This window comes from Eubalaena glacialis, chromosome 2 (assembly GCF_028564815.1).
Source record: "Eubalaena glacialis isolate mEubGla1 chromosome 2, mEubGla1.1.hap2.+ XY, whole genome shotgun sequence".
NCBI classification, from domain to species: domain Eukaryota; kingdom Metazoa; phylum Chordata; class Mammalia; order Artiodactyla; family Balaenidae; genus Eubalaena; species Eubalaena glacialis.
In genome coordinates, this window is record NC_083717.1 from 169,093,758 (window position 1) to 169,118,775 (window position 25,018).

The 25,018-nt window shown below is 38.5% G+C and overlaps 1 protein-coding gene across 7 annotated transcripts in view; it reads left to right on the forward strand.

Moving 5' to 3' along the window:
- Positions 1-24,196, forward strand: part of GPATCH2L (G-patch domain containing 2 like) — a 62,626-nt gene extending 38,430 nt beyond the window's left edge. For 2 of the 7 annotated variants that reach the window (XM_061181113.1, XM_061181111.1), the window contains exons 9-10: positions 4,216-4,322; positions 15,953-18,493. In XM_061181113.1, the coding sequence (XP_061037096.1) occupies positions 4,216-4,322; positions 15,953-16,113 (268 nt within the window). In that variant the 3' untranslated portion in view covers positions 16,114-18,493. Of the gene's footprint in view, positions 1-4,215; positions 4,323-7,031; positions 7,089-15,952; positions 18,494-23,585 lie in introns of those variants that run through there. The other 5 variants (XM_061181114.1, XM_061181112.1, XM_061181115.1 and 2 more) reach the window with 4 other exon arrangements.
- Positions 24,197-25,018: the final 822 nt, after the last annotated feature.

The following is a 25,018-nucleotide window of genomic DNA, read 5'->3' on the forward strand; positions in this document are numbered from 1 at the left end:
GGCTGTGTTTTAAAAATTGTGGTAAAATATCATAACATAAAATTTACCATTTTAGGGAATTCCCTGTCAGTCCAGTGGTTAGGACTTGGCACTTTCACTGCTGTGGGCCCAGGTTCAATCCTGGTGGGCAACTAAGATGCCGTAAGCGGTGCGGCATGGCCAAAAAAAAGAAAAATTTTACCATTTTAACCACCTATAAGTGTACAATTGAGTATTTTGTTTTTAGAACTTTTAGTCATTCATATCAGTTTTAGTCAACAGATATTTAGTGGGGATCAGCTATGTGCCTTGCGTGGAAGTTGGTAGATCACTGGAAAATTATGAAAGAAATGTAAATATGGTCCCTGTTCTCAAGGAGATTAGCCTCATTTGGGAAAAAAGATATGTATACACCGGATAAATAATGATTCATGGTAGATAAGGCCTAGGATGTTCAAGGAAAGCTTTGTATAAATGTGAGGCTCAGCTTGGTCCTTAGTCAGGGGTAGGATCTATCTAGGTTGAGAGGAAGGAGGAAGTAGGGAACTAAAATAGCGTGCCAGCGTCCTAGCTATGGCAATCAGAAGAAAAAGAAATGAAAGAAATCCAAATTGGAAAAGAAGAAGTAAAACCGTCACTGTTTGCAGATGACATGATACTATACATAGAAAATCCTAAAGATGCTACCAGAAAACTACTAGAGCTCATCAGTGAGTTCTGTGAAGTTGCAGGATACAAAATTAATACACAGAAATCTCTTTCATTTCTGTACACTAACAACAAAAGATCAGAAAGAGAAATTAAGGAAACAATCCCTTTTACCATTGCATCAAAAAGAATAAAATACCAGGAGTAAACCTACCTAAGGAGGCAGAAGACCTGTACTCAGAAAACTATAAGACTGATGAAAGAAATCGAAGATGAGACAAACAGATGGAAAAATATATTCTTGGATTGGAAGAGTCAATATTGTCAAAATGACTGTACTACCCAAGGCAATCTGCAGATTCAGTGCAATCCCCATCAAATTACCAATGGCATTTTTCACAGAACGAGAACAAAAAAATCTTAAAATTTGTATGGAGACACAAAAGACCCCGAATAGCCAAAGCAATCTTGAGAAAGAAAAACAGAGCTGGAGGAATCAGGCTCCCTGACTTCAGACTATACTACAAAGCTACAGTCATCAAAACAGTATTGGTACTGGCACAAAAACAGAAATACAGATCAATGGAACAGGATAGAAAGTCCAGAGATAAATCCATGCATCTATGGTCAATTAATCTACGACAAAAGGATGCAAGAATATACAATGGAGAAAAGACAGTCTCTTCCATAAGTGGTGCTGGGAACACTGGGCAGCTACTTGTAAAAGAATGAAATTAGAACATTCTCTAACACCATACACAAAGATAAACTCAAAGTGGATTAAAGACCTAAATGTAAGACCAGATACTATAAAATTCTTAGAGGAAAACATAGGCAGAACACTCTTTGACATAAATTGCAGCAATATCTTTTTGGATCCACCTCCTAAAGTAATGAAAATAAAAACAAAAATAAACAAATGGGACCTGATTAAACTTAAAAGCTTTTGCACAACAAAGGAAACCATAAACAAAACAAAAAGACAACCCACAGAATGGGAGAAAATATTTGCAAACGAGTCTACTGACAAGGGATCAATCTCTAAAATATACAAACAGCTCATGCAGCTCAATATCAAAAAAAATAAACAACCCAGTCAAAAAGTGGGCAGAAGATCTAAAAAGACATTTCTCCAAAGAAGACGTACAGATGGCCACAAAGCACATGAAAAGATGCTCAACATCACTAATCATTAGAGAAATGCAAATCAAAACTACAATGAGGTACCACCTCATGCCAGTCAGAATGGCCATCATTAAAAAGTCTACAAATAAGAAATGCTGGAGAGGCTGTGAAGAAAATGGAACCCTCCTGCATTGTTGGTGGGAATGTAAGTTGGTGCATCCACTGTAGAAAACAGTGTGGAGGTTCCTCAGAAAACTAAAAATAGAAGTACCATATGATCCAGCAGTCCACTCCTGGGCATATATCCAGAGAAAATGAGTCTGTCATACAGAGTGAAGTAAGTCAGAAAGAGTAAAACAAATACCATATGCTAACACATATATATGGAATCTAAAAAAAAAAAAAAAAAAGGTTCTGTAGAACCTAGGGGCAGGACAGGAATAAAGACGCAGACATAGAGAATGGACTTGAGGACATGGGGAGGGGGAAGGATAAGCTGGGACAAAGTGAGAGAGTGGCATGGACATATATACACTACCAAGTGTAAAGTGGATAGCTGGTGGGAAGCAGCCACATAGCACAGGAAGATCAACTCGGTGCTTTGTGACCACCTAGCGGGTGGGATAGGGAGGGTGAGAGGGAGACGCAAGAGGGAGGAGATGTTGGGATGTATGTATATGTATAGCTCATTCACTTTGTTATAAAGCAGAAACTAACACACCATTGTAGAGCAATTATACTCCAATAAAGATGTTAAAAAAAAGATACATGCACCCCAATGTTCATTGGAGCACTATTTACAATAGCCAAGACATAGAAGCAACCTAAATGTCCATTGACAGAAGAATGGATAAAGAAGATGTGGTACGTATATACAGTGGAATATTACTCAGCCATAAAAAAGAATGAAATAATGCCATTTACAGCAACATGGATGGACCTAGAGATTATCATACTAAGTGAAGTAAGTCAGACAAAGACAAATACCATATGATATCACTTTTATGTGGAATCTAAAAAACTATACAGGGCTTCCCTGGTGGCGCAGTGGTTGGGGGTCTGCCTGCCAATGCGGGGGACGCGGGTTCGGGCCCTGGTCCGGGAGGATCCACATGCCGCGGAGCAGCCGCGACTGCTGAGCCTGCGCTCTGGAACCCACATGACACAACTGCTGAAGCACGGGCGCCTGGAGCCCGTGCTTCGCAACAGGAGAGGCCGCCACAATGGGGGGCCCGCGCACTGCAGCGAAGAGTAGCCCCCGCTCAACGCAGCTGGGGAAGGCCCGCGTGCAGTGGCAAAGACCCAACACAGCTGAAAATAAATAAATAAATTAATTAATTTTTAAAAATAAATAAATAAAAAACTATACAAATGAACTTATTTACAAAACAGAAACACGTAGAAAGCAAATTTATGGTTACCGAATGGGAAAGGTTGTGGGAGAGATAAATTAGGAGTTTGGGATTAACATATATACACTACTATATATAAAATAGATAATCAACAGGGACCTACTGTATAGCACAGGGAACTCTATTCAATATTCTGTAATAACCTGTATAGGGAAAGAATCTGAAAAAGAATGGATATATGTATATGTTTAACTGAATCACTTTGCTGTACACCTGAAACTAACACAATATTGTAAATCAACTATACTCCAATATAAAAATAAAAATTTTTAAACAAATAGCTTACCAGGTATTTCAGTGTTAAGTCCATTGCCTTTCAGAGAATCTTTTGCTTTTCTAGCTTTGAAGCTCTCACTTTTTTTTTTTGGCCGCGACACATGGCATGTGAGATCTTAGTTCCCTGACCAGGGATCAAACGCACACCCCCTGCAGTGGAAGCGCAGAGTCTTAACCACTGGACCGCCAGGGAAGTCCCTTTTTTTTTTTTTTTTTTTTTTAAAATAAGCTGAATATTCAGTTGAGGGAACATATTATTGCCACATAATATTTTTAAAAATCACAGAAACTAAACTTACTTATTTTGTGATATAGACACTATTAAAAATCCAGATTTATAGTGATAGAAGGGTTAAACTTCCTATTAAAATTCTGTGCAAATATCTGTGTTCATGTAGCGTTAAACTTTTCAATATATTACCAGTTGGGAATAGGTATTTCATTAGTGAGTTTAGAACAATTTCGGTTATAGTTTTTATGAAAAATAATTGTACAAAAAATAACATGTAATGAAACACATATTTATTGAAATTAATCATGAATGTCTGCTGTTCTGAATTCAGATAAGAAGTTTACAGTGGGTGTATATAGTGTATAAAGAATAAGTTATGATTAATTCTGAATAATCTTGTACTGATACTTGATGGCAAAGGATGATGCCCATTTTGTTAGTATATGTCTATAGTGGGTCAGAGGTTTCATCTGGGCTGAACATATTCTCTTACAATAAGAATTACAAAGTTAAAACAATATTTTTTCTTTCTCATATCTGCAGACAGGCAAACATACACCTGGGACCGCCATGTTCACGTGACATCAAGAGGAAACGGAAACCTGTGGCTACAGCATCTCTGTCCAGCCCAAGTGCCAGTAATTATATATGTAGTTATCCTTTATTGACCGCCTACTGTGTGTCAGGCACTAAATTATATGTTTTATATACCTTTTCATCTCTGACCCTGAAGTCTGTGCTTTTTCACTGTGTCTTACAGCTTTCTTGAGTTTGAATCCCTATATTCCACTATCAACAGTCTTTAGTCATCTGTACTTTTGCTCTAGCACAGACAGGAAATTAGGTGTGTGGTAATGAAAATCCTGGTAGGGTTGCAGTTTAGTCAATAGTGAAGGAGCCATATGGGTTGATTTACTTTCATGTTTGGTATACAGCACAATACATTATCACTGTTTTAATGTCTAGTAGAGTGCTAATATTTTACCATTCAAGAAATTTCTGATTAAGTTTTCAAGTTAAAACTTAAGGTTTTCTAGGCAAAACTGGTTCATAGAAACCAAAATAATGGTTATCTTCAGTGGGAGGTAGTGACCAGAGGAGGACATAAAAATGTCTTCTGGGATGCTGGAAATGCTTTATATCAAGAACTTGGTGGGGATTACATGAGTATATACACATGTAAAGATTCACTGAGCTGCACATTTACATACATACAGGTATGTTATCCTTCAATGAAAAAAGGGGGGTAATTACGTATTTATATCAGCAAGAATACTGGATGTCTATAGATATTTTTCTTTGAAGTTAAGAGAAGATAATTAAAGGTAATTAGTAATCATAGGAAATAATACTTTGTGTATTTCAATACATTTTGGGGTGAATTGCTCTGGTTAAAAAGGGCATATCTGCTTGTAGGACCTATCAGAAATACCTATGGTTATTTTCTTGATGATGGTGAATTCACTCTGAGGGAATTGAGCATATCATAAATTATTTTATTTTCTTCAGAAAATACTATATATTATATAGATCAGAACAATTGATACCTGGGTAAAGAGTAGACCTCAGACAGATAGGAACTCTTATTTCTCTAACTTTACTTAGTAAGTTTCAGCATACTCTGAAATTGACCTGTTTGAGCTTCTGTTTGGAATGGCTGCTTGACAGTGGTTCATACTGAACATTCTTAATCATGGGTCGGATGACTGTAGTAGGTTTTTCTTAGTGATTTTCACATGGCCATGCTCTGAGCTGAACATTTTACATGAATTATTTCACTTAACCTTTGCAACAACTTTATAAGGCAGAAGCTGTTTTTATTCCCAGTTTACACATGGGAAAATTAAGCCTTAGAGAGGTTAAATCACTCGCTGAGGTTATATGGCTGATAAATTGTAGAGCCAAGATCAGACCAATTTCCCTATGACTCTTGAGCTGCCCTCTTAAACACTGCAGGTGTTTGGTCTTGTATACAACAGAATTGGTTCCAAACCATGACGCCATGTCAAAACCCAGATCCTCATCCAGTCTATGGAATTGGAAGCAATAAAACACAGTCTCCCCTCTTTATCTTTTTGTTCTTTTTTTTCCCCTTAATATCTAGCTCTATTTTTAGCTTTTAGTTGTTTACAAGAGAAGAGCTGTTGAGAAGAGTTTATAATCCTTATTCCATATTCAAATCAGGAAATGTACTGGGAGGTATTAAACAGGACTTGAGCATTCAGCATTTCCCCTGCTGAGCCCAACTCCTCTCACTTGTTGACTCAGGCCTGCTTCACTGAACATTTTTTTTTTCTGTCCACAACCTGAGTGCCCCATGGAGGTGAAGGACATAGCCTGAGCCCGCGCCATCAGTCAGTAGAACAAATGGGCTTGCTCTGCCTAACATCGGGCCATCTCGGATTCCACCTCTTTTATAGAAATGAGTGATGAAGAGAGGTGCGTTCCGCTTTGCCGCTGTATTAATACACATCAGGGGCCAGCTCCTGGCATTAAATCATGCTCCTGCATACATCTGTTATCGGACTCTTCACCAGTGTGATGAACAAGACTGCAGATAGAGGCTTCCTTGTGTCATTCTTTATAGGATTTTCCTAAAAGAATAAATAGCTCAGATCTCTGCCAACACTCTCTCCTGTCACTGTGATGAATTCAGCTTCTTTCTTAAACATGCAGCCACAAATCTTTTCCCTTTTCCCCTCCCCCACTAGTGGAAAGTTTTAAGTTGAAATTGACTGCATTTAAAGATATTAATAAGGCTAGAGAGGTGAAGAGCAAAAGGGAATAACATGCCTTCCTGTCTTTTTGTACTAATATTAACAAAGGCCAGGGAAAAGGACCTTTTCATAGGATCGTTAGGTAGATCCATCTTGAAAGTCTAGCACCTCTATTTTCTTCATTTTATCTTCACTCCCCTTCCCTCTGTGGCTTTATAACGTGCAGGTGCCTGGTGTACAGATCCACGCCTGGATCCTAGTGAGTAACTGTGTTAACCTGCTTTTAAGGTCGATACACCAGAACAGGGAATGCCCAGCAATGTCTCCCTGATGCCGAAGTGAACCAGCTGTCATATATGTTCTTAAAGATTGTAACTGGAAAAGGAAAAAGGGTTATTTTCTCTAAAATTTGAGAGCCTTAAGTAGTTATAGGAAGCATAAGGAACTCAGATGAAAACAAGACTTCTTTTCCTTGAGATGATTTTCTTCATTAGAATGGCAAATCAGAGCTTTGGGTGAGCAAATCTCATTCCTTCAAAAAGTAAACACATGGCTTTAGCTGAAGGAGAATTGGGATAATAAGATATTCTGTTAAGAGCCCTGACTTTTTTTTTTTTTTTTTTTTTTTTGGCGGGATCTTAGTTCCCTGACCAGGGATTGAATCCGTGCCCTCTGCAGTGGAGGCACGGAGTCCTAACCACTGGACCGGCAGGGAATTCCCACGAGCCCTGACTGTTTTGGCCATCACAAGAGCCATTTCTGACCTTCTTCACCCTGGGATAGGATATGTGTTCTTAGAAGGGTACCCAACAGTTAACCTGTTAATTAGTTACATAAGATTTCAAATACCAGGCCAGCAGTGCTAGCGATGCATTCACAAGGGCAGGAATTTTTACCTATCTTGCTCACTGCTGTACCCCACAGCATCTAAAAAATAATGCTCCACACATAGAACAGTCTCTAGATATTTGTTGTATGAATAAATGAATAGACTCTTAAAGATGAAACAGAGTTATTCTCAATATTATTCTAATCATGTGATTGGATTCAGTAGTTCCATTTCAGTTTGGCCCTTGTCTCAGGAGTCATAGGGCAGATTCTTATTGCCTACTGTGCCTTTTAATTAAGTTTAAATGTTTTCTAAAGTTAAAAATGTTTTTTAAAATAAATATTGAATGGCCACAAAAGAACATTTATAGAAGATATATAAGATATAAAGAAAACCAATACAGCAAGTATCCATATACCCACCATCCACTTTAAGAAAAGGAACATCACCTTTAAATTTTTCTTCCCACTCTCCTCAGAGGTAACCATTATCCTGATACATATTTTTGGTTAATCATTTGTCATTCTTTGTTTTTTTCAAATAGTTTTGACAGACATATGTATCTCTAAGCAGTATATTGTCTAGTTTTGCATGTTTTTGAACCTTGTGTAAATGGAATGTTATATTTTATAAGTTACAAGTTTCACCCATTTATGTTCTTGAGATTCATTCAGGTCTTATCCTACCAGAATCCATTCATTTTCTTACTGCCATATGTATGGTATTCCATTTTATCAGTTGACAAATATAATACAATTAACCGTTCTTGATGAACATTTCAATCGTATTCTTATGCTGTTTTACGCTATTGTGAAAAGTACTGCACCATTCTTCGGGAGAACATATGCATAAGTTTCTCTTGGCCATTTCACAGTTCTTAGGATAGCTATATCAAAAAAAAAAAAAAAAGTTGTTGTTTGAAGGATGTGGAGAAATTGGAAACCTTGTGCATTGCTGGTGGGAATGTAAAATAGTGCAGCCACTGTGGAAAAAGATACGGTAGTTCCTCAAAAATTTAAACATAAAACTACCATGTGATCCAGCAATTCTGCTTCTGGATATATACCCAAAAGAACTGAAAGCAAAGATTCAAATAGATATTTGTACACCCATGTTCATAGCAGCATTATTGACAGTAGCCAAAAAGTAGAAACAACCCAAATGTTCATCACTGGATGAATGGATAAATAAAATGTGGTATATACATTCAGTAGGTTATTATTCAGTCTGAAAGCCTTCACTATAAGAATGAAATTATGAACGTTACAACATGGATGAAGGCAACATGTTAAGTGAAATAAGCCAAACACAAAAGGATGAATACTGTATGATTCCACTTATAAGAGGTACCTAAAACAATCCAATTTATAGAAACAGAAAGTAGAATGGTGGTTGCCAGGGGCTGGGGGAGGAAGAGAATGCAGAGTTATTGTTTAATGGGTAGACAGTTTCCATTTGGGATGATGAAAAAGTTCTGGACATGGATGGTTGGTAATGGTTGTGCAACAGTGTGAATATACTAAATGCTACTGAACAGTATGCTTAGAAATTATTAGAATGGTACATTTTATGTATATTTTACCATAATAAAAAATATGTAGCAAAACAAAGTTTTTCTAGGACAGAGTTTTTTTGTTTTGTTTTTTTAACCTCTTTATTGGAGTATAATTGCTTTACAATGGTGTGTTAGTTTCTGCTGTATCACAAAGTGAGTCAGCTATACGTATACATATATCCACATATCCCTTCCTTCTTGCGTCTCCCTCCCACCCTCCCTATCCCACCCCTCTAGGTGGTCACAAAGCACCGAGCTGATCTCCCTGTGCTATGCAGCTGCTTCCCACTAGCTATCTATTTTACGTTTGGTGGTGTATACGTGTCCATGCCACTCTCTCACTTCGTCCCAGCTTCCCCTTTCCCCTCCCCATGTCCTCAAGTCCATTCTCTACGTCTGCATCTTTGTTCCTGTCCTGGTTCTTCAGAACCTTTTTTTTTTAGATTCCATATATATGTGTTAGTATATGGTATTTGTTTTTCTCTTTCTGACTTAGAGTCTGCAGACTCTAGGTCCATCCACCTCACTACAAATAACTCAGTTTCGTTTCTTTTTATGGCTGAGTAATATTCCATTGTATATATGTGCCACATCTCTTTATCCATTCATCTGTCGATGGACACTTAGGTTGGGTTGCTTCCATGTCCTGGCTATTGTAAATAGTGCTGCAGTGAACATTGTGGTACATGACTCTTTTTGAATTATGGTTTTCTCTGGGTATATGCCCAGTAGTGGGATTGCCGGGTCGTATGGTAGTTCTATTTTTAGTTTTTTAAGGAACCTCCATACTGTTCTCCATAGTGGCTGTATCAATTTACATTCCCACCAACAGTGAAAGAGGGTTCCCTTTTCTCAGCACCCTCTCCAACATTTATTGTTTGTAGACTTTTTGATGATGGCCATTCTGACTGGTGTGAGGTGATAACTCATTGTAGTTTTGATTTACATTTCTCTAATGATTAGTGATGTTGAGCATCCTTTCATGTGTTTGTTGGCAATCTGTATATATTCTTTGGAGAAATGTCTATTTTGGTCTACTGCCCATTTTTGGATTGTTTGTTTGTTTTTTTGATATTGAGCTGCATGAGCTGCTTGTATATTTAGGAGATTAATCCTTTGTCAGTTGCTTCATTTGCAAATATCTTCTCCCATTCTGAGGGTTGTCTTTTTGTCTTGTTTATGGTTTCCTTTGTTGTGCAAAGGCTTTTAAGTTTCATTAGGTCCCATTTGTTTATTTTTGTTTTTATTTCCTTTACTGTAGGAGGTGGGTCAAGAAGGATCTTGCTGTGATTTATGTCACAGTGTTCTGCCTATGTTTTCCTCTAAGAGTTTTATAGTATCTGGCCTTACATTTAGGTCTTTAATCCATTTTGAGTTTACTTTTGTGTATGGTGTTAGGAAGTGTTCTAATTTCATTCTTTTACATGTAGCTGTCCAGTTTTCCCAACACCACTTGTTGAAGAGGCTGTCTTTTCTCCATTGTATATTTTTGCCTCCTTTGTCAAAGATAAGGTTACCCTATGTGTGTGGGTTTATCTCTGGGCTTTCTATCCTGTCCCATTGATATGTATTTCTGTTTTTGTGCCAGTACCATACTGTCTTGATTACTGTAGCTTTGTAATATAGTCTGAAGTCAGGGAGCCTGATTCCTCCAGCTCCATTTTTCTTTCTCAAGATTGTTTTGGCTGTTAGGGGTCTTTTGTGTTTCCATACAAACTGTAAAATTTATTGTTCTAGCTCTGTGAAAAATGCCATCGGTAATTTGATAGGGATTGCATTGAATCTGTAGATTGCTTTGGGTAGTGTAGTCATTTTCACAATGTTGATTCATCCAATCCAAGAACATGGTATATCTCACCATCTGTTTGTATCATCTTTAATTTCTTTCATCAGGGTCTTACAGTTTTCTGCATACAGGTCTTTTGCCTCCTTAGGTAGGTTTATTCCTAGGTATTTTATTCTTTTTGTTGCAGTGGTAAATGGGAGTGTTTTCTTAATTTCTCTTTCAGATTTTTCATAATTAGTGTATAGGAATGCAAGAGATTTCTGTGCATTAATTTTGTATCCTGCTACTTTACCAAATTCATTGATTAGCTCTAGTAGTTTTCTGGTAGCATCTTTAGTATCCTCTATGTATAGTATCATGTCATCTGCAAACAGTGACAGTTTTACTTTTTCTTTCCTGATTTGGATTCCTTTTATTTCTTTTTCTTCTCTGATTGCTATGGCTAAAACTTCCAAGACTATGTTGAATAATAGTGGTGAGAGTGGGCACCCTTGTCTTGTTCCTGATCTTAGTGGAAATGGTTTCAGTTTTTCACCATTGAAAATGATGTTGGCTATGGGTTTGTCATATGTGCCCTTTATTATGTTGAGGTAAGTTCCCTCTATGCCTACTTTCTGGAGAGTTTTTATCATAAATCAGTGTTGAATTTTGTCAAAAGCTTTTTCTGCATCTATTGAGATGATCATATAGTTTTTATCCTTCAGTTTGTTAATATGGTTTATCACATTGATTGATTTGCATATATTGAAGAATCCTTGCATTCCTGGGATAAACCCCACTTGATCATGGTATATGATCCTTTTAATGTGTTGTTGGATTCTGTTTGCTAGTATTTTGTTGCGGATGTTTGCATCCATGTTCATCAGTGTTATCGGCCTGTAGTTTTCTTTTTTTGTGACATCCTTGTCTGGTTTTGGTATCAGGGTGATGGTGGCCTCGTAGAATGAGTTTGGGAGTGTTCCTCCCTCTGCTGTATTTTGGAAGAGTTTGAGAAGGATAGGTGTTAGCTCTTCTCTAAATGTTTGATAGAATTCGCCTGTGAAGCCATCTGGTCCTGGGCTTTTGTTTGTTGGAAGATTTTTAATCACAGTCTCAATTTCAGTGCTTGTGATTGGTCTGTTCTAATTTTCTGCTTCTTCCTTGTTCAGTCTCTGAAGGTTGTGCATTTCTAAGAATTTGTCCATTTCTTCCAGGTTGTCCTTTTTATTGGCATAGAGTTGCTTGTAGTAATCTCTCATGATCCTTTGTATTTCTGCAGTGTCAGTTGTTACTTCTCCTTTTTCATTTCTAATTCTATTGATTTGAGTCTTCTCCCTTTTTTTCTTGATGAGTCTGGCTAATGGTTTATCAATTTTGTTTATCTTCTCAAAGAACCAGCTTTTAGTTTTATTGATCTTGCTATCGTTTCCTTCATTTCTTTTTCATTTATTTCTGATACGATCTTTATGATTTCTTTCCTTCTGCTAACTTTGGGGGTCTTTTTGTTCTTCTTTCTCTAATTGCTTTAGATGTAAGGTTAGGTTGTTTATTTGAGATGTTTCTTGTTTCTTGAGGTAGGATTGTATTGCTATAAACTTCCCTCTTAGAACTGCTTTTGCTGCATCCCATAGGTTTTGGGTCGTCTTGTTTCCACTGTCATTTGTTTCTAGGTTTTTTTGATTTCCTCTTTGATTACTTCAGTGATCTATTGTTTATTTAGTAGCGTATTGTTTAGCCTCCATGTGTTTGCATTTTTTACAGTTTCTTTCCTGTAATTGATATCTAGTCTCATAGCATTGTGGTCGGAAAAGATACTTGATATGATTTCAATTTTCTTAAATTTACCAAGGCTTGATTTGTGACCCAAGATATGATCTATCCTGGAGAATGTTCCATGAGCACTTGAGAAGAAAGTGTATTCTGTTTTTGGATGGAATGTCCTATAAATATCAATTAAGTCCATCTTGTTTAATGTGTCATTTAAAGCTTGTGTTTAATTATTTATTTTCATTTTGGATGATCTGCCCATTGGTGAAAGTGGGGTGTTAAAGTCCCCTACTGTGATTGTGTTACTGTTGATTTCCCCTTTTATGGCTGTTAGCATTTGCCTTATGTATTGAGGTGCTCCTATGTTGGGTGCATAAATATTTACAATTGTTATATCTTCTTCTTGGATTGATTCCTTGATCATCATGTAGTGTCCTTCTTTGTCTCTTGTAATAGTCTTTATTTTAAACTCTATTTTGTCTGATATGAAAATTGCTACTCCAGCTTTCTTTTGATTTCCATTTGCATGGAATATCTTTTTCCATCCTCTCACTTTCAGTCTATATGTGTCCCTAGGTCTGAAGTGGGTCTCTTGTAGACAGCATATATATGGGTCTTGTTTTTGTATCCACTCAGCAAGTCTTTGTCTTTTAGTTGGAGCATTTAATCCATTTACATTTAAGGTAATTATCGATATGTATGTTCCTGTTACCATTTTCTGAATTGTTTTGGGTTTGTTATTGTAGGTCTTTTCATTCTCTTGTGTTTCCTGCCTAGAGAAGTTCCTTTAGCATTTGTTGTAAAGCTGGTTTCGTGGTGCTGAATTCTCTTAGCTTTTGAGTGTCTGTAAAGGTTTTAATTTCTCCATCGAATCTGAATGAGATCCTTTCTGGCTAGAGTAATCTTGGTTGTAGGTTTTTCCCTTTCATCACTTTAAATATGTCCTGCCACACCCTTCTGCCTTGCAGAGTTTCTGCTGAACGATCAGCTGTTAACTTTATGGGGATTCCCTTGTATGTTATTTGTTGCTTTTCCCTTGCTGCTTTTAGTATTTTTTCTTTGTATTTAATTTTTGATAGTTTGATTAATATGTGTCTTGGCGTGTTTCTTCTTGGATTTATCCTGTATGGGACTCTCTGCACTTCCTGGACTTGACTGACTATTTTCTGTCCCATATTAGGGAAGTTTTCAACTATAATCTTTTCAAGTATTTTCTCAGTCCCTTTCTTTTTCTCTTCTTCTGGGACCCCCTATAATTCAAATGTTGGTGTGTTTAATGTTGTCCCAGAGGTCTCTGAGACTGTCCTCAATTCTTTTCATTCTTTTTTTCTTTATTCTCCTCTGTGGTAGTTATTTCCACTGTTTTATCTTCCAGGTCTCTTATCCGTTCTTTGGCCTCAGTTAATTCTGCTATTGATTCCTTCTAGAGAATTTTTAATTTCATTTATTGTGTTGTTCATCATTGTTTGTTTGCTCTTTAGTTCTTCTAGGTCCTTGTTAAACGTTTCTTTTATTTTCTCCATTCTATTTCCAAGATTTTCGATCATCTTTACTGTCATTACTCTGAATTCTTTTTGAGGTAGACTGCCTATTTCCTCTTCATTTGTTTGGTCTGGTGGGTTTTTACCTTGCTCCTTCATCTGCTATGTATTTCTCTGTCTTCTCATTTTGCTTAACTTACTGTGTTTGGGGTCTCCTTTTCACAGGCAGGTTCTTAGTTCCCATTTTTTTTGGTGTCTGCCCCCAGGGGGTAACGTTGGTTCCGTGGGATATGTAGGCTTCCTGTTGGAGGGGACTGGTGCCTGTGTTCTGATGGATGAGGCTGGATCTTGTCTTTCTGGTGGGCAAGACCGTGTCCAGTGGTGTGTTTTGGGGTGTTTGTGACCTTATTATGATTTTAGGCAGCCTCTCTGCTAATGAGTGGGGTTGTGTTCCTGTCTTGCTAGTTGTTTGGCATGGGGTATCCAGCACTGGAGCTTGCTGGTCGTTGAGTGGAGCTGGTTCTTAGAGTTGAGACGGAGATCTCTGGGAGAGCTCTCGCCGATTGATATTACAAGGGGCCGGGAGGTCTGTGGTGGACCAATGTCCTGAACTCAGCTCTCCCACCTCAGAGGCTCAGGCCTGGCACCCGGCTGGAGCACCAAGACCCAGTTCTTGGAGAAGGGGCCCTTGCAGTTTCTAAGGAGCAAGGTTTCTTTGTAACTGCTGTGTCTATGAGATCACATAGAAAGTTCTCATTTTCTGAAGGAAATGTATCCAGAGAAGCAGATGGCACAATTTCCATACTGTAGTTCCTCTTCTTTGGATAGGACTCCTCAAAAAGGTAACAGGCCAAGAATCTAGGACAGAGTTTTTTCACCATGGTTGATGACCATCTAGTAATGGTAGGTATAGTTTTATGAAATTTATTTTCACTTAAATAGGAGTGGATGAGCACGTGTGTGTGAGAAATAGAGAGAGAGAGAGAGAGATTTGGGTGGTGATGTCAGATGTACTTCTTGCTGCTATGGTTGAGGTTCCAAAATGTTTGAAAGCCACTACTCTCTAAAAACTCTTGTATATGTACCATGGAGTTAATAGCTTTCAAGGTTTTTTTTTTCTTTCTGAAATTCATGTTTGAATGTTGGGTATACCTGTAAATCTGAAATAAACCCTTGGGTATACTCTGATATAATCTAATCTTTTTCATTAAGAAAAAAAAAGTATTGGTCATGACCCACTACATTGATTTTGTGACACATAATTTGAAAATTACTTTTCTAGGTTATATTCCTGGGAATGGAATTATTGTGACAGGATAAAATTGAAACTTTTTAAGATTTTGCTCTATTTCAGTGTCTATATTTGTTTTCAACAGAGGGGGTATGCTGGTGGTTTGTACTGCTCTGCTCTGGGGGCATTTGGAAATGTGAGGACAGTGTTTGGTTGTCACAGTGACTGGGGAATGCTTTTGGCATTCAGGGACAGGGTCCAGAATGGTAAGTGTCCTAAAAAAATAGGACAGCCCTGCACAAGCAATGATTATCCTGTCCACAATGTCTTAATGTGCTTGTTGAAAAACCATGGGCTTGGCTGTGTGATTTTTTTACCATTTGCCTTATTGTTCAGTATTTATTGGTGACACCGTCATATTGGAGGCATAGGATGTTGTAGAAAGAGCAGAGGGCTTGGAGTCCAGTATATGAGTTTGAGTCTTGCTACTTAACCAGCCCGGTTGTGTCCCTGAACAAATTATCCGCTTTCTCTATGCCTCAGTTTTCTGATCCAGGAAATGGAGATGACGATACCTACGTCTAAGAGTTTGCATTAAGAAATAAGACTATAAGTATACATTGTTTACACAGTACAGTGCCTGGCACATAAATGCTTAATAAGTGATTATTACTACATTATGAATTTATACTACTGAATTTATTCATTTGTTCAGTTAAACCCATTATCTGAGGTGGAGAAATACAATACTTATCTTACTTAAATCTTGCCTTTATTTTTTGGTTAAAAAAAAAAAAGAAACTTTATGTGGCCACTTGGTTTAATAGGACATAAAGTATAAGGATTAAGAAAGTTTTGTGTTGACATCTCTCTCATTCTAATTTGTCTCCTTTTGACTTTTTTCCTCCTTACTTTTATTGTAACACCCTTACCAGTTCACATGGATGCAGCGGAGCCAACCATACCAGCATCACAGGCCCCCAAATCTCCAAACTCTGAGTGGTTGGTCAGGACCTCTGCTGCAGAGAAAACCACTGACTCAACTGCAGCTACATTTTTTAAAATGCCACAAGAAAAGAGCCCTGGATACAGCTAGACAGCAGAATTTCACCCACCAAGAGACGACTGGATGTTGTTGAAACAAATATTAGACTTTGTATTATATTGTCTTGCATATCTTAATTGACATTCCCAGTCCTTTCGCCACCAGGACTGACTCCTCTTCAAAGAAGTGGACTCTTTCTCTTAGAAAATTATATTGTGAAAATCTTTTTCTTTTTTTTAATTGTAAAATATTAGGACAGCAATTTTTTTAAAAAAGGTCATCCTATGCTATATTTGTTACATTGCTATTGCTGTCCCAACAGTTACCTACAGCTCTGTTTACAGAGCTGTTGCTCTTTTGCAGGTATGTCTTTTTTCTTGAAGAACTAGTAACTGCTTTTGCATATTTTTTGTGTAGAGCTTTTAATACCATTTGAGGAAGTTCCAAATTTGCAGCCAGTTCCAGACAAAGTTAAACACAGATTTAAGATCTGTGTGTGGAATTGTTTGCAGGAGATAAGGCTTGCCTTTGAGCATGGTCTTGATTCAAGCAGAGTGCCAATAAGATAAATCCACCAAGTACTCAATTTGGAGCTTCAGAAGAGACTACCAGCAGCATGGGCCTTGGAAACTTACTCCATTTTTCTAGATGGCCTGTTGGAATCGCCAGCAGCTGCATTGTACTTTGCCTCATCTCCAAAGTCTGTGTTCTACTGAAAGAGGACCTATATATATACACATACAGATTGGTGTCATGAAGAAGGTGCTTTAGGTGTACAGCAAATTTAAAATAGTGGATTGTGTCTTAATACTTCATGTTGCGGTGTAAGCCTTTATGTACTAAACAAGACTTTTATCGTTAGTATTATAGGTCAATAACCTGTAGCAGAAATTCATACTCTATTATAATAATGGCTTTTTGAGGCCATACTTTGGGGAGGAAGAATGTCTTTTTGACATGCCTTTATACTTGGTATGTTTATGACGGCTCAGCTGCATGAAGAGTTATATATACAGCCATGCCTCAAGTTGGATGCTCCTTTGTCAAAATGAGGAATAAGTGACTGCCTAGAGCTTCTGAAGAAAAGCCACCCTTTCTAAAAAAAGTATTATCAAGAGTGTCTGTCGTTGAGGGACCTGGTTGGCAGAAGGGCTCTTTTTTGTACAAATTGAATGCTTTTACTCTGAGATACACAGAAGCCGTTCTCAAGTGTCCGCTGCTCTTGTGACATTCTAGAGGAACTCCCACCCCTGCACCTGGTAGGACAGAGCCTCCTTTCCCTGAAGCGCAGTTGTCCTTCTTTCTCACACAGAATTTAATGGTGGGCTGCTCTGTCGTATTCCTTTAAAAATTGTTGTCCTTATCAGTGGTAGCTCCAGAATGTCCTTGTCAGTGGGGTGGGTGTGAATCTGGTGGGAAAGGGGAACTGGAAGCTAAGTTTACATAGTACTTTATGTAAGACTGAGAACATGGCAGTTGTCCACAACAAGGAACATGGTGGAGGGAGGGGCGGGTGGAGATTATGGCGTGAGAAGTAGTGCTAAAGCCAGCCCAGCATCCCTGGGAGCCACCCAGGTTCTTGTGCAGTAGCGAGTGTACTTCCCTTCCTATGGCTGTACCCATAGCAGAATAGAAAACATAATGTCTGTTGAATATAAAGTGGTTCTACTCAGTTGTTTTAGTGATGAAGGTATCTTTTTGTTGTAATATGTGCACTAGTCCCTATAGTGTCCCGAGGCATTCATTTCTAACATAATTTGTTGGATTTAAGGGAGAAATTCATGAACATAATAATTTTATTTTCTTTGCACTAAGCTCCATGGCTCATTCAAAGATCAGTCCTGTGATCATGGCCTGTTAAGACCTCTGTAGGTCGGGTAACATCTTTTTCTTCATGACATGTAGCCTAATAATTCTCCTTTCTACCTGCGATTAAAAATCACTTATATGTACAACTTTATTTACATTTTAAACATCTATGATGTAAAGGCAGGTGATTGCTACCATTTTATAGAGTCAAGAACAGTCTTAGTGACTTGCCCCAAATCTCATAATCAAGTCAAGACTAAAATCCCAGACTTACAGACTTTCTTGGCCCTGGGTTATAGTCTTTTGATTGTCACTGATAGACCTGAGTCACTCTGAGACTCATATTTTTGAAACAGTAACTCTGAGACTCATATTTTTGAAACAGTATGCCAGACAAACAGCATGTTTATCATCTTTCTTGATCAAGCTTTCCTACATATTTTGAATACTTTCAACAGGGAGCAACCCAAAATGCCATATCTGTAATAAGTAGGAGAGAAAATTAATTGCCTAAGAGAATAGCCATTAAGCACACAAATATTTTTCCAATACAGGGTTGTAAATTGTGCTCCTTATTTTAAGCTGCTGCATGAGCATGCTTACAGAATTATTCACCGACTTATTCTGCTTGTTTTTTATATGAGTCCATTCCAGAGGAATACTCTTAGAATCAAGTGTATTTTGAATCTTAAATTTTAAATTTCCTTTTTATATGGCAAAGTGTATAATGTCATAAATTAAGAAAAATCTGTTACCTTTCAACAAAAGGTATAATTTCAAAATCAGGTTTTGAAATCTGTTGAAAAAAAATTATAACTTGACTTCTTTTGAGGATAATCATTGAGCTCACATGTGTTTGATCTGCTCAAAAGTAACAACTGAAGCAGAGTTCCACAGTTCTTCCTAATTTCAGGATTCTGATTTATCCCAGCTTGCTGTCCAGTCTGCCTGTCTAAATCCTAATCTTGGGTATTTTTCACAGTGGGCAAAAACATTATGTACTTGCATGAGCATCATTCATAAAGGATAGTTTTGCTTACGGGTTTAAGGGAATTTGAGATTATTTTTCAGGTGCAGTATTTTAAAGGGAACAACTTCATTTGCATCAAAACTTGTGTTGCTTTTTGGTAAGAACTGTTCAGAAGAGGAAATTAGTAGCTGTTTACATGGTGCCAAGTTTGGAGGGGCAGAGTATGATCTTTATTGAGTGGTGTGTTCTCGATAAATAGGCCTCATTTAGCCTTGAATTCTTTAGAAATCAAATGCAATTGGAAATTTCAGATGACAAAGTTTTGCTGGGCTATAGAAACAGGCTGCAAATAAGGCCATTTTGGCAACAAAATGACCAAAAGCTGAAATAAAGCTTCTTAATCTGTGATGCTTATGGCATCCTTTGCTAAGTAAAGCTCAATACCTAGGAGAGGTAATTTAAACTACTTCTGAATCCCAAATAGATGAATCTGACATATCTCTGTACTTTGGAACCAGAAATGCAGTCTAGATCACAGCATAGCAAGTTCTGATGCTAAAAGTACAGGAGCAGAGTTATCATAGCAGTAAATCATTTAGAGGTAAACGAGTCTCAGAGTGTCACATGAGGAAGGAGCTAGGTGGCACTGTCATTGCTGGTGTGATGGGTTCTCCACTTCGGCTCCAGGAAAAGGCTCCTGGTGATGCCTGATTCATTTCAAGTCTTTGCTTTATTTTGGCTTCACTACCATGATTCTGAGCCACAAGCTTTTTTATTTCCTGGGGATTAGGCTGTGTAAGAATTCAGCATTAGCCATATTCAGCATTCTGTATATTTGGTGAACCTTATCCGAGCTGGGATGAGAACAGAGTGGCTTTGTCTAGCAGCAGTGGATACAGTCTAGTTGGGGGCATAGCTTATAGGCTGTATCATGGTTCATGGGATGGTGGGAGGGGTGGTAGAAGCAGTTTGCTCTTGCTGTCAGTTGCTTCCTTTGCTAATGTTTGAGCTGCCCATTTTACTTGTCAGTATTTCCTTATCTCCCTCTCCAGTTGTGACAGTTAGTGTAGTTACTGATAGTGACAGCAATCAGGTTGGGTTCCTACCCCATGAGAAAACTGGCACAGAGGAAAAAAGGTGAGGAAATTGGTGGGTTCTGCTATTAGCACTAAACGCAAGTGGCCCAGACATGCTTTCATTAAGATCACGAAACAGATGAACGTTAAGATCACGAAACAGATGAACGTCAAGATCACGAAACAGATGAACGTCAAGATCACGAAACAGATGAACATCAAATGCCTGGAAATAGCAACATTGAAAAGAAACAAAGGAAATTGGGTGATCTTGCCGAAGAGTGTGGATTAGAAGGTTTTTAACAAGTCCAGCAAAACAAACTTACGGCCAAAAGAAGAAATTTTCCTGCCACTGCCCTGCACTGCACTTGGTAAAATTGCCAAATGTGGGGAATAAAAAAATTTTTCAAGTACAGTATTGAAGAATGGGGCAGATCCTGAAGATGTTCACCAAGGAAAGGAATCTTGGCAAGGTTCAGACTGGGAAGGCAAGGGGAAGAGAAGGAGATGCTTAGAGCAGGGGTGCTAGGGCCCCGAGATCAACAGCATCCATACATTCTTCCCCCTCCAGATCTGCTGAATCAGAAACTCTGAGGGTGAGGCCCAGCAGTCTTTTACCAGCCCTCCAGGGGACTTGATGTTTAAGAACGATGCACAATGATATTTAAGAACCGCAGGCTTTGCCACAGTTAAAAAGAAGTGTTTTAATATACTGGTGTCCCCCCCAAGCTCTGAGGTGCTCTTATACTTTCCTCCATAAGTATGGAGATGTTTTGTGTATGGTTCTTTGCAGAAACTGTTAAATGTCTTTATTTCCCATACTTTTCCCCTCAAGTTCCTGAAAGATCTCCTGGAAATATTGAGAAAGGATGATGTGGAGAAAAATGCCATTGAGGCCATTTTTAGGTGGATAGAAACAACCTTTTAAAAGTGGATTAAAATATAACAATGGATTTTTAGTCTGTGAGTGATCATTGATTTTCACAACCGACAGTAAAACATTTGTGTAAGATACTGCCATCCATGATTTTATGATACCTGTTTATTACATCTTAGTTTCATGGGAAAATGTCATATATTTTCCAGCATCATAATGATGAAGTCTTTAAAGTATGGCTCACAAAAATGAAAAAAATAATTGGAAGAAAAAAACACCCTGAGTACATAGCTATTGTGTAATAAACACCTGTTGAATTATTGGTAATCTTTTGCTGGGAATTAATCTCAGTACTTCAGAGCATGTAAAAATCAATTTTCAGTGATCCCACTTAATCACACCTTACTGTCTTTGTTTTACATTTTCAGCTAGTGATTCCGCAGGGGTTGGGGACCAGTAGTAACAACATGTTACATTTTTTCGTCATCTGACTTAACGATTCAGTGTTTCAGAAGACAGTACTCTAATCTTAAAGCTTTGAAGTGGTGGTATGGTCATTTTTTCTTTAGATTTTATTTGTGTGAATTGGCCTAGGCCCTACTTTATAACTAAAGCCTATGAACCAAATTTCTCTTTCTGGGAATATGTGTGGCTACGGAGGAGTTGTCTAGCATCGTTTCCTCACATGCTCATGTTTTGTGCCTGGATTTTTATTTATAAAGGTAACTGATGACACGGAAAGGTCAGTGCCATTGAAAGAAAAGTCTAATGTTACAGTTCCCCTAGAAACAAGAGGCACGGTTTGCCATGCAGGGTCAGAGGACAAACACCAAGTTTGGGTCAGGAGGCAGAAGACGGGAACAAGTGATAGGTTTAGGCCAGAGCCATGATCAGGATTTTCTAGGGAAAGGCAAAGCAGGGCAGGGAGAACAGTTTAGGAATGGCTAGTGAATAATTCCAGGGCCTTAGGGCTACAGTGTGGGCTCCAGTTGCCTGATGCCTGGCCCTGGGATGATTGTGTTCTGGGGTGTGCAGGCCAGATGGAGGAGGTGTGGCTCCATCAGACCTGGTTGGTTTGCACATCAAAAGCATGCTGCAGGCTGAGTCCTTTGCAGTCTCTAAGAACTGGCTAGCCCTGAGAGGGGTCGTCTTTCCCCATCCAGAAAGTTTTTTTAAGATGTCAAAACATCATGATATATTGAAAATATGAAACATGATTAATACACATGTATAGACTGTTTAGCTCTCCTTTCAATTTTTGTAGTCTTTTAAAGCACCACATAATTTTTCTTTTCCGTCTTGAAAACCATTTAAAAGTACCTCTGGCCAAAAATGTTAGCGTTACTAGATATTATCAAGGTGTGGGAATATAAAAGATTTTAAGATGTAAATTATGAAAATAATGTTTTCTTTCACTAGAAGTGAGTTCTGACCCTTGCAGATCCCTCTTTCAAATGTTTAACTGAAAAAGGAAAGAAAATATCAGAGAACTTATAAGTAGCCTTGGTGACTGAGTTAAATCAACCCGTTTCACTACGTATAGATTCTACACCTTGCTTCTCCCAGTGGGCCATGTATTTCTCCATGAAAATCTGCCACCCCAAAATCATGGTGACAATCTGAATTGCTCTAAATATTTATCTCACTCAACCTCCCACCTGTTGTCAGCAGCTATTGCAAACTGGCCATTTTAAACCCTTTCAGTCCCCACCTTCTCTCAACCCCAGCAGCTAATCTCACCTCTCCCCTAACAGATAATAGAGCATTATATGGGGAAACTCCGCTTACACACCTTCACATACACCCTTCCTCACCTCTTTGTCTTGGAAATTCCTGTCCTCCCCCTAACAAATCCCTTCTCTTACACTCAAGGTCCTCTCCCTTGATCAGATGCCTTGCTCAATACAGCTTCTCACTCCTGACACATATGGCTTTGCATTTAAACACATTTAAAGACTCCCTCTTCAAACAAAAATGCCTTTCCTCAAACCTTTGAACCTCTTGACTAGCACTAAATACTGTTCTTTCCTGTACTTTGTCTATTCTCAATTCACTGAAGCAGTAGTTTTTAACCCTGGCTGCACACTAGGATCATCTGGGGAGATTTTAAAAAACCCGAATTCCCTTGACTGAACCACAAGCCAATTACACCAGAATGGGGTAGTGGGACAGTCTTTTTAAAGCAAAGACGTGCAGCCAACGCGCAGCCGAGGCTGAGAGCCAACACGCTAAAACCTGGCCGCTACCCTCGCCGCCATTAAGATTGTTCTTGCACGGTTCACCAGTGACTTCTGGTTGCCAAAATTTAGTCCTTAGGCTGATCTTCATGTCTTGATACCATATAACTGCTTCCTTTCTGGAATACTGACTCTTCTGACCCTGCTCTCCTGATCTTTCTCCTGCTTTCTCAGCCTGTCAGGCAGAGTGGTCGGTAGGTCAGTCCAATGCAGACTGAATGTCTGCCTCTGCCCTCACCTCCATTACTTCATTAATACCCATGTGCTAGTGAGTTCCTTTCCCATGCCGCCTTATTGTGCTGGCTTAAAGCACAGATTGGAGCGAAGCACTTCCATTCATTGATAATTATCGTAAACTAGGAAAGCGAACTCAAGGTGTCTGCTCCTTTCCTCACTTCTCTTTGCTCCTCCTTCAAGCCTGCTGTAGTAGGAAGAATTGCTAACCACACTAGTCAGTTTCTATAATGGATAGCCCCTATTTACTAGTGGGTGGAGTTGTTCTTCATGAAGAGTCAGGCTGAACTGTGGTCCCTTTTCTGCTTTCTCCTTTCCAGGGTCTTGGACTGGTAAGGAGGCCTGGGCCCACTTCTACATATAAGAAGGCTACCCCCCATCTAGCACTTGCTTCAGTTTTTACTTGCTGCTGTTGGTAAGATTTTATTTTGACTTTAGGGGAGAGACCCATTTCCTCACCTCTTTTTGACCTTGGGTGCCATGTTGGAGCTTACTTTATCAGAAAACTTTGTTGGAGTCTCAGGCATTCTCCCTACTAATAATGAAGTGGAACTTGATTTTCCACATCACTGCGTGCTGCCTTTGGAACTCTATGTAGGGGTTCCACCCTCACCAGAAGGGACTGTGTGTTTCTGGCTTCTTTACATCACTAGTTTCTGATTTAAAATCTGGGATAGGTGGATCTGATTGTCAGATGCCTATGTCCTAACTGCAGGAAGTGAAAATGAGGTTATCTGGAATGTTTAGCTTCCACTGGGGAGAGATGAATTCCTTAAACACAGTATGTTTTAATGTCTGGGAGAGCTAGTCCCCTCATAATTTTTCTTTTTCAGTGTTTTCCTGGCTATTCTTACATGTTTGTTTTTCTATATAAACTTTAGTGTCAACCAGCGTAACTCCATTTTAAAAAAGTGTGTTGATATTTTTATTGAGATCGTATTACATTTATTAACTAACTTAGAGAAAAATGACATCTTTACAATGTTGAGTCATCCTATCCAAGAACAGGGGATGTATTTCTACTGTTCAAGTCTATTTTTGTGGCTTTTAAAGACTGTTTTAAAATTTTTCTTGTATAGGTTTGTGTTTCTTGTTAAGTTTATCCCTAAGTATTTAATCTTTGTTGCTAGTAAATGGGGTTTTCTCTGCCATTGTGTCTTCTACTTGGTTATTGTTCTTATATGTGAAGGCTGTTGATTTTTATATGCTAATTTTTTATCCTGCTAACTTACTGAATACTTTTACTTTTGGGTTTAGTTTTATCATTGATCATTGAGGGTCCAAAAACATCTTTCTAAATGCACAAAGCAGTGGCAAGAAATGAAAGAATCTGTAGAGGTCAAAAAGGGATGTGAAAGCTCGAAACTTGGGAGGCAAGTAAGATGAAAGCCAGCTTTCAACCTGAAGGTATCTGCTGAGAGCTGGTCTCCTTGAGTCTCTGTCATGATGACTGTGATGCGTGCAGGAGGTAAAGCAGGGTCTGCTCAAGGCAGGGAGATCTGAGGTCTCCCACAGAGCGAGGACCCTCAAAGTGCTACACTTACAGTGTAAGGGTAGATACTAAATAAACCCACCAAGCAGAAATAACAGCAAGGGAACATGCCTTTCTTGACCTTGGCCCTGGATGGAGGAAAAGCTTTTATTTTAACCTAAAAATTTTTAACAAGTTGCCCCTTATAGAGGTTTATGGCCCAAACTTATACTACTCGTGTGGTCCAAAATACTGCAAGTGGGAATTTAATTTACAATGGAC